Genomic DNA, 10,929 nt, shown 5'->3' with positions numbered 1-10,929 from the left:
TGACAGCAAGTAATTGTTTTTTCAAAGTAAAATTTAGTTGAGGATGGTGATTATCAACAGATAAAATTTTAACTTTTAAAGGTTTTATTGTATTATACCTACACGTAGCTAGTTACGTACTCATTTGGGGTTGAAGTTTATGGACATTACTTACATAGAACTTGTTAGTTTATGGTATACAAGCACATTCTTCCAGTCAACTCGAAGGAGGTGCCGCTTTATTATTATGTATTTAATACCTAGGTACTTTATGGTCTAAAATTCTCGAATTCGACATTGACAATATATTATGTATTATTGTATAAATGGTGTTAAGTTTTGTATTTTTATGTAGTTCGTTAGTAATAAGTATTTTAAAAATTAATACTTATTCATAACTCTATTAATGAAAAAAGATTGATGGGTGCTAAGTTTTAAAAGTAGGTACATATACATAATAACCTAATAGCACATAACGGTGCTTTGCCATCTAAAAGACCCCAAAAAGGTTATATTTTTAGTAATTTTACCTTCGATCATAGAGATGCTAGAGATAAATATTGGTAAAATACAAATTTGTATTATGATAAAAATAATATCGTTAGTCCAGTTAGGCCTCCTATAAAGATTTTAAAACCACTTTTGAATCTTGGGTTTGTATGATCGAAGCATTTTACAGTAAGTAATTTAGCTTTTTATAGTACTTAAAAAGGATCATTCTATGTGAAAACGTGCAGTAAGCAGTCACTTTTTTCTGTTATGTTATTTTTTAAATACTTTTATTTTTTGCTAAGTTACGGTGCCATACCTACCTAAAGTACAAACGTGTTTGGTTTGTATAGTGTTTGTAAGTAACAAAACTGTTTTGGTACAGTGTTCAAACAAGTACTAAAGATTACTTATATGGTATCGTTAAATCTATCTAGGTTTTACCTATTTTGGTACTTAACTGCTTCTTTAAAATTGTTTTTGAAAATTGTATTTATACTTATCTTCCTACTTACTCACCCATTGCATAGACTAATAAGTACACCCCATTGTAACAGTATCATTTAAATTACAACATTCATTTTGCTCTTTAGGTACTTAATGTAAAAAACGTAAGAATTTGTTATGCCAATTTACTGAAAAATAAATATCACTTGAATGTTGGAAGTTTTTTAATTTCTCATTTTATTGGTTAGAATTCTATCAGTGATCAGCAGGAAGGTCAACCCAGTGAATAATACCGACATACTCGTAATATTCTGAATGTTAACGAATGATCATTTGTTAATTATTATTAGGTAGGTAATTATTGTTATTCTTTTTAAAGAGCACGGATGGTAGCCAGACTGGCCGGTCCATTAACGATTGGAACCATAAAATTCGTACTTCTTTTATGGGTTTGCATAACATTTACTTTCGCCGGCGATGGACTGTCGGTGACCAATTGTTGAGTCCAACCATGAAATTAAACAAAAAGCAGTAAGCGCAAAAATAATCAGGACATTCACTTAGTGTTTGTTGCGCACCGCTCCATACAATACAAATAATACCTAAGTACCTACTTATAATCATAATGGAAGTCAAAAGTACGTTGAGACTAAGTAATTACTAAATATATAAGAACTGTATGCAACTATAACTATCCTCTTTCATCACTAGGTACGTGATGTGATGATGACAGAGATAGATTTGTACCTATTACGTCAAGTAAGTCTAGTTACTTAGGGTGGGTTGCACCATTCAACTTTAACTATTACAAACGTCAAATCTCTTGAAGATTGATCTCTCTCGTCAAGGGATTTGACGTTAGTAATAGTTAAAGTTAAATGGTGCAAGCCACCCTTAGGTAATTCTGCAGTATGGTAAGTAACTGGATACAGAGGATATCTGATTACATCCAATAGGTATTGTGCCATACTTAGGGGCCGTGCCTAGAAGTCCAAACTCCACGAGCAGTGCATAGTGCTCTTGCGTGATACAAGTACACAACTAAAACACAATAAATGAATGGGATGTTTGTTTGTAAAGAACAATGTGATTATAATTTTCTATAGAGAGAGTTTGGCGACTGGTCTGTGCAACCTCCACGGTGTAAAACTATTGTTTAATGCACAGCTGGTTTTGATAATATTGGACCTAAACTAGTTTCACTTCGAACATGAACTCTGATTCGAGGAGGCTACCGACATCTAGTGGACATGAACAGCTGTTATTAGATAAGTACTTAGTACAATGTTAGAACATAACAGGAATAATTTAGTGCTGTTGTGATCTACTAATTACTAGGTACATACTTACCTTCATTATCCTAGGTAGGTCTCTACCTCTACTGAAGTAGGTAGGTCTCTACCTCTACTGAAGTAGGTAGGTAGTTAATATGGGTTCTATAAGTTCCTGATTTACCTGGGTTTTGTTGTGTAGGTAACATAGTTACCTAAAGGACCATCGGTACTTATTTAAAATTTCATTCATTCATAAAAAAACATAAGTAGGTAGGTACTTACTTACCTAGTTAAGGATATCTTGCAAACTGTAAGTTTGCAAATGCTACTGTCGGGCCACCGCATTCCATCAGTAATTCTTACGACAACCAGATAACTTTAGATGTATACTTAGTTTCTTTAAACTACGAATGTAAAGTGTTGAGACACTTGAGTGAATAACATTTCTAGGCGGTATCGGCTACGCTGGTCTGGGAGGTAGGTAGGTACCTACGTATACTGATCTAGGTTTCTTTAGCCCATTAGTTAGGTCTTAGGTCTTAGAAAGTGGTCCGCTTGACGGTAGAGGCATGTACCTATAGGTACCAACGCAAATGTTAAGCTTCTACAATTTGAGTTAGGTAGGTACTTACTTAACTATGTATTATGTTGTTATGTAGTACGTTTTTAATAAGATAAGGCTTATAACTACTTTTGTGGTAAGAATGCTATCGACATCATAGGTACATTACCTGTTTACCCTGAAGATCGGTAACATTCTGTAGGTATCAGTTTAAAAAGTATAGGTAACTATTTGCATCTTCTATTTATTTTTTAAATTAAGAATGCATTAGAAAACATAAATTGAGCACAATTGATTACGAATCAATTAAATCGGAGGTTGTCGCAAGAGGGCGATCGATGGAGCTGAACGAATATAATCGCGACCGTAGCGACTCCCGCGCAATACCTTGGAATGGCGGGTGGTTATCGATCGTGGACTGTTCCGTAATATTCAAATGGTTTTATGACTCTTCGTGTTTCTTACAGTGACTATCATAACCCAATTATGCTCCAAAAAGGGAAGATAAGAATATGAGGACTGGGATCAGGTAGCCTACGTAAGGTAAGGTAGGGTAACGTAACGTACCTAGGGACATTTTCGACTACCCCAACTTTGAATGAAGCTATCGCAGCGTACAACTAAGATACCTATTAATGTGAAATTTTCTTTATTCGGTAGGATATATAATCTATTATCACTAGTATTTGTGCTAAAGCTTTAGTGTGGCCAGATTTTATTAAATTAAGATAAAAGTAAAAATGCTTGTTTTGACCCAAGGTACGTTACACGTTTGTACCTTGGGACACTGTTTCCTATAGCTTTGTACTATGGAAAATGCAAACTTCTAAATAACGCCTTATATCTCTGTTCTTATTGATTTACTGCCTGCATCTCTCTTCTGTCTAGTTTCACTCTGGCACTAATAAGAACAGAGATATAAGGCGTTATTTAGATGTTTGCATTTTCCATAGTACAAAGCCATAGGAAACAGTGTCCCAAGGTACAAATTTAATCGTGTCCCAAGTAGGGCATGCAATACCGGAACTATTTTCAATACCGGTATTGAGTTCCGGTATTGCAACTCAATACCGGGATCCCGGTATTAATACCGGTATTAGATTTCCTTGTAATAAATGGCATATATTGTGATTAAAGGTCGTATAGGTCAAAATAAAACGAGAAAAAGCAGAAATTCAGTATTTTGTAATAGATTTTTACGAGAATTCAGTATTAGAGTTTAAATTTTACAATAAATTATTATTTTTATATCCAGTGTCCGTTAACGCATGGACAACAGTAGATATCAAACGGCCGAAAACTGCATCAAACGGTTGGAAACAAGTGCGCTTTCACAGTACATAGGAATACTATATCTTAATCGCTTTATTATAGCCTAAAAAAGTCCGATTCCGGTATTACTTCAATACCGGTATTAACTTTCAATACCGGTATTGAAAAAAGCGTGAATTTTGTCCCTAATACCGGTATTACGAATACCGGTATTGCGGTATTGCATGCCCTAGTCCCAAGGCACAAAAAAGCAATATTTAACCAAAATTTAAATATCTTTATTTTTAATTTAGGAATCTTTCAGATAATTGCCATGTCATAAAATTAAATAACTGAAAAGTTATACGTGACATCCATGTCTTTATTTTGAGCATGCCTCAATGAGATAAAGCAACACAAAAAACTATACAAAAGCTACTTTTGACTCCAAAAAACTTCATATTGTCTTCACCACACACTCGATGCTGTGGTGTATGATCACGAGACTCACTAGTTTTGCCAAGCGAGTAAAATACTATGCCTAGGGTAGAATTTTAATGTGTTTATTTAGCCGGTTTTTTAAATACAATCAATGTCCCGAGGTACAAGCGTCCCAAGGTACGTTACGTTACCCTACCTGTCTAAATAAATTACCTAACTAACATCAAGTAACCCGCAATCAGCCAAATACAATAACTATACTTAAGTAGGTATAACTTACTTTATTGGCATCCATAAAAACATTGTAAGGTCAACCGGGGCCATTGCGCCACAATACTTTGACTTTCATATTCATTTGATCATAACAAACAGACTATACGCCCTATTAAGCTATAACTTGTGATACCTATTAGGAAATTTTATCTAGTTTCATATTTTGATGCAATTTCGTAGAATTTTAAATATCTTCTACGTGTAAACGACGTTTCTACAAAAAATGAGATTTTTAGGCGCAATAGCCCCTATCGGGAAACAGCAACACATCAGCTGTTGGATTGTGGAGAAAAAGGAGAAGCTAGACTAAGACTCCGAAGCGTGGCTCTGTTCATGGACGGAAGCAGTGAAAGACTCGGCATCAGCTTCTGTATCTCAGGGGCGCGAAAGAGCGTGGCCATATCACCCGGCCTAGCCTCTCTCCTAAATGGGAGCACATCGAAGGCTACCATGAAGCGTAAAGCCTACGACGCATTGCCAGTAACCCTAGTGGGAAATCAGCCCTGCAGACTAGTGCGATGGCGTAACAAGACTATCGCACTATTCGAGTGGGCCGACGACACCCCGTTCGTTCAGGCATGCTCATGGCTCAGTAAGCTTGGAGAGATAGCGCTAGACAGTAACGTCCCCAGGATAATAAGCGTAGACGCAATGGTGATCGAGTATAGGAAAGGCGAAATTGTTGACCAGCTGGGTTGCCTAAAAGCCTCAAAACATCATGAAATAGTGGTGTACGAGGACAGAGGCGAAGATCTAAGCTTTCTCAAAGGTCATATACTTGCGAGGGGCATTGACAACTGCCACCAACAAGCCGGATACTTGGTCACCGGATCTGAACGCCTACAGGAGAGGATGACCGCTGGGGCTGTCGCCGCTTCAGAACAACGGAACATGGAAAGGAGGATGCACAATTTAACATCGCAAGGGCGTGTCCAAGGGTTCCTCCAGGCTTTTAAAGCAGCTGCCTCAAGCCTTATAGGAAAACCACAGAGGACACCCGAGAGGCGCCAAATCTCCAGAGAACCTAAAACTGGAAAAAGGCTTGCCCAGAGGAAAATTACTCGAGCGGATATGGGCCAGGTGGTCCCACCGAAGCTGAAAACAGCTACCACCTCAAACGACCATCTAGAGAATGCCGCCATCGAATTTATGGCAATTACAACCGCCACAAAGCAGGTAAATCTCTTGTCCTGCAAAACGATCATGCAGACCTACAGGCAAGAGAACGAAAGCCGGCTAAAAGTTTTACTCGAGGAGGCCGAAGCCTGCATATACGATAACAGTAGTTGCCAAGTCCTCAGAGGCAAAATGACTGGAGCGTATATGGCGGCTTATAGCGAGGAATGCGGATTCGTGCCCTGGGAACGCAACATCCCGAAACTCACTCTCCCACACAACAACCAAATGGTGGTCGTAGCTCAGTGTACCAGGATTATGCTAGAGGACAAAATCCTAGCAAAAGCGGAAACCATTAACGCTACCTGGAATAGCTGGACGATGCCCACCATCGCTTGGGTGAACGGGGTACCTGGATGTGGGAAGACAACCTGGGTGGTAAATAACTTCGATGTGAGCAAAGACACCATTATCACCACGACAACTGAGGCGGCCGTCGATATACGAAACAGGCTAGCGCATAGGATCGGGGACATGGTTAGAACTAGGGTACGTACGATGGCATCAGTCCTAGTAAACGGCTTTAGAGAACATGTCGGATGCCAACGCCTGATAATTGACGAGGCCCTGATGAACCATTTCGGGGCAATCGTAATTGCCGCCCGCCTGTCCCGTGCCAGTGATATTGCTCTAATCGGAGACATCAACCAGCTACCGTACATAGACAGAGAGAACCTATTCGAACTAAGGTACAGTCGCCCAACACTGGTAGCAAACATCACCCAGGAGCTGTTGTGCTCATACAGAAACCCCATGGATGTTGCATACGCCCTAAGAGAAGTATACTCAGGCATATACGCAGCCACAACGCGTATCCAATCCCTGCAGCTGAAAAGGTTTACAGACGCAGCAATTCCAAAATCCCAAACCAACACTCTATTCCTGACGCATACACAGGAAGAAAAAGAGACCCTGACCAGCCAAGGGTTTGGAGAAGGAACGGGATCACGCGTCTTAACCATACACGAAGCACAGGGATTGACGTACGAATCCGTCATTATCATAAAAACAAAAGATAAAATAAAGTTGCACGATAGCATACCTCACGCAGTAGTGGCGCTGTCGAGGCACACCTCCGCCTGCACCTACTATGCGGATGACACCGAGGACGCTATCGGCAACCTCGCTAAAACGGCAATAACAGCACCGAAGAAACGGATCCTCGAGTACAACCTAAAGATGGCAATAAAAAATCGGGACAAAGAGGTCGTTGCCCAGCAATCAAGGCTTTTGGCAACGCAAAATGGAGCGGAATAGGAGAATTTTGATTTTAATTTTATATTGACGGCCAAACCGTATTGCATGTATTTTATAGTTTTGTTATGTATAGTATATAGCATGTATTGTATAGTTTTGATATGTAGGTATTGTATAGTATATCATGAATTAATATTATCTGTATAAGAACTAACCAATAAAATTAAGATAGTTTTAAGAACACTGTCACACATTAACACCAGGCAAAACAACAGCGATGACAAAAGGAGTGTGTGGCCACTGACAGGCGTCTGTTAAGTTCTCTGAAGACAGCTGACACTGGCCCTACCCTTCAAATGTTTGTTGCCATTATAATTGTAAGTGTGACTGTGTGAAACAAAGAAAAAAAAAAAAAAAAAAAAAAAAAAAAAAAAACAAGAAATGCACAACTGGGGGTTTTTAGTCGGTTAAAGGCCGACACTACCTGGGTCCCCTTCCCAGGTGTCTGTGTAGATTTTCCTCCAGGAGTGCAAAAAAAAAAAAAAATTATTAATAATATATAGGTATATATATATATAAAAGATAAAATATATATATTATAAGCTTCCACATTGAGTAGTGAGTAGTTAAAAGATGAAGACAAAAAACAACCAAACTCTCACAATATATTGATCTCTCAAAAAGGCACGGACATAAAGTCTGTGGAGTGATAATAAAATCTTTAAAAAAAAAAAAAAAAAAAAAAATCGGGGCTAATGCCTCTTTCACTAGTTTTGTGTTCTTGGAAGAGCTTTTTTCAAGTTTAAGTAGATATAATTTATAGAATTACTATTAACGTAGCTAATTATTAGCTTGTAAACTAAATACTGCGCTTAGTTAAGGAGAATTAGTTGATCAAATTTTTTTGGGGCTATGGCGCCTACACACCCAAATTTCTTGTAGTGGCATTTACCCCATCCAAGATTCCAGGGGTGCTTAACATTTTATTTATCAATACTTTATTGGACTTAAAAAAGTATAAATACTTACATGGCAAATTAAAATACAGTATAAAAGCATACAAGGGCATATTTTTTTCTAATTTGCAATCAAACCACAACTTTAAATTAGTAAGTATACCATTTTTAGACTCTGACGGAATCTTGCTATTACAAGGATAATCATTACGAAACTATTTAGAGTTTTAAAAACAAGTGGGATCATTCTGTGTCATTTTTTTTTACTTACTTACTTACTTACTCCGCTGGCTCAGCGACCCAAAGTGAGTCTTGGCCTCCGATACAAGAGATCGCCACTTCTGACGGTCCAGTGCAGTCTCCCGCCAGTCAACGACTTGTAGCTCGCGCAGGTCCGCCTCCACCGCGTCACTCCAGCGGTACCTGGGCCGGCCCACCGGTCGGCGCCCCGTCGGACGGCCCATGTAGGCTCTTTTTGCGCTACGATCTTTTCCCATTCTCTGGAGATGGCCTAGCCAGCGAAGTCTGTGGGCTTTTGTTTCTCCCACTATGTTAGCCCCCGCCATCAGATCTTCCAGTTCGGCGTTTTTCAGGACTCTCCAGCTTCCATCGGGTCTCTGTCTTGGGCCAAAGATCTTCCTTAGGACCTTCCGTTCCGCCACCAGCAGTTTGCTCTCTTCTTTCTGCGTTAACGTCCAGGCCTCACACCCGTACATCAGTATCGGTCTTATTACCGTTTTGTAAATTCTGAGTTTGGTGTTTCTGCTCAGAAGCCTAGACGTCAACACTTTATGCAAAGCGGCACTGCAGCGCAGGAAGCTTTGGATGCGGGTATCGATTTCCTCGTCGCGAGTGTTCGTATCCGTGACAGTGCAACCTAGGTATTTAAACCGGGAGACCCCTTTGTACGTCACATCTCCAACATGCAGGTCTTGTCTGCGAACGGACTTGTCCTTGTAGCGCTTCATGTGGAGATATTCGGATTTTCCGCAGTTTATTCTTAAACCAATTTTTCCGGCTTCTGTATCAAGGAGTTTCGCAGCTTTCCGAACCTCTTCAGCTGTTTTGCCCAGCACCGCTAGGTCATCGGCATAGCCAACCACCTTGTGCTTTCCATTGAGTTGTAGCCCGAAGTCAAGTTCTAAAACTCCTCTGAGAACATGCTCCAGGGCTAGGTTGAAAAGCATAGGCGATAGGGCATCCCCCTGCTTTAGACCGGTGACCACCGCGAACTCATCCGTCAGTTCTCCTCCAACACGAACCTTCATCCTACTCTCCTTTGTGGCAACCTCAACCATGCTCACTATTTTTGCCGGTATTTTAAAGTTGCGTAGGATAGTGAACAGCGCTTCTCGATCAATGCTGTCGTACGCCTTAGTAAAGTCCACGAAAAGTGAATGGATGCTCTGCGCGTATTCCCATTTCTTCTCCATAAGCTGCTTCAGGAGGAAGATCTTATACGCTATACCTTATACGCTGTCGGGAGCAACGCAATGCCACGATAGTTGGTACACTTCTTTTTGGACCCTTTTTTGTGTACGGGGCAGATCACTCCTAGGTTCCATTCCTTTGGCTGCTTTTCCTCTTCCCAGATCTTGCACAGTAACTGGAATAGTTCCGACTGTACTCGACCCCCGCCGTATTTCCACAATTCGGAGGGTAAATCGTCAATGCCCGGTGCTTTGTGGTTTTTGAGTCTCATTATGGCTTCACGAACTTCTTCAAAGGTCGGGGGTTCCACGATTTCGCTATTGTGTTCCATAGAGCGGGGTACTTGTTCCTCGAGTGGTTGGCAGTTGAGCAGTTGCTGGAAATAGTCGCGCCAGCAGGTCATGATAGTATCTCTGTCCGATATCAGGTTTCCATCATCGTCTTCAAGGAACTGAGCCGTGGGTTGGTAGCCTTTCTTGCAGGAGCTTACTTCCTTATAGAATTTCCGTGACTCGTTAGCTCTGAGGAGTGTCTCCATCCCTCTTACGATGTTGTCCAGATGCTGTCTTTTGGCTCTCTTAATGATCGTACTAGCTTCCGTTTGGACCTTCTTATATTTGGCAACCCATTCCTCGTTATTCTCAGCCTGGATTTTACATTTCCGCCTTTCCTTGACAATCTCTTCGCAGTCCTGATTCCACCACTTTCTTCTTTTGGTGTTTCTTTTTCTTCCCAGTACTTTAACAGCTGTTGTTTTTACTGTGTGTTTCACACTATCCCAGTGATTGTCAATATCCGCGTCAACCGTGAGCTGGTTAAACCTGTTATTCAACTCTAATCGAAACTTTTCTCTTATATCTGGGTCTCTTAGGTTGTCTAAGTTAATCGGCTCCTCTTTTCTGGTGTTATTCCTTCTTTTTACCGTGATCCTTGCCCTGAGTTGGATACCAAGCAGATAGTGATCGCTGTCACAGTCAGGCCCTCTGTACGAACGCACGTCCTGTATGGTGCTTTTGTGTCTGTCATCTATCACGGCATGATCGATCTGGTTCACTGTTTTTCCATCAGGTGACTTCCAGGTACCTTTGTGGATATCTTTATGAGGGAACATTGTGCTCTTGATTACTAGCGCCCTTGCTGTTGCAAATGATATCAGTCTCAGACCATTGTCGTTTGTTGTGGCATGCTTGCTGTGTTTTCCAATAGTAGGCATGAAAGCTGCTTCTCTTCCCACTTGTGCGTTAAAATCTCCAATCAATAGTTTTGCATCAAAACTCGGTAGTTGATCATATGTCTCTTCTAGATGGTCATAGAACTCGTCCTTTTTACTGTCTTCTGACATCTCTGTTGGAGCGTAGACATTTATGATAGAGTAGTTGCAGAACTTGCCTTTTAGACGCAGCACAGATATTCTGTCTGACACAGCATCAAATCTGATCACACTCCCGATCAT

General features: G+C 40.3%; 1 protein-coding gene across 1 annotated transcript; it reads right to left on the bottom strand.

The window, feature by feature from the left end:
* Window positions 1-8,213: 8,213 nt before the first annotated feature.
* On the bottom strand, window positions 8,214-10,929 carry LOC125489586. The gene is made up of 3 exons (XM_048625759.1): window positions 9,586-10,929; window positions 8,329-9,481; window positions 8,214-8,230 (listed from the first exon to the last, which is right to left on the bottom strand). Exons 1-3 carry the CDS (start codon window positions 10,927-10,929, stop codon window positions 8,214-8,216), a joined length of 2,514 nt encoding a protein of 837 aa, XP_048481716.1.

This window comes from Plutella xylostella, chromosome 3, assembly GCF_932276165.1.
Source record: "Plutella xylostella chromosome 3, ilPluXylo3.1, whole genome shotgun sequence".
Taxonomy (NCBI): domain Eukaryota; kingdom Metazoa; phylum Arthropoda; class Insecta; order Lepidoptera; family Plutellidae; genus Plutella; species Plutella xylostella.
The sequence above is the reverse complement of the archived record's forward strand: the minus strand, read 5'-3'. Positions and strand labels throughout refer to the sequence as shown.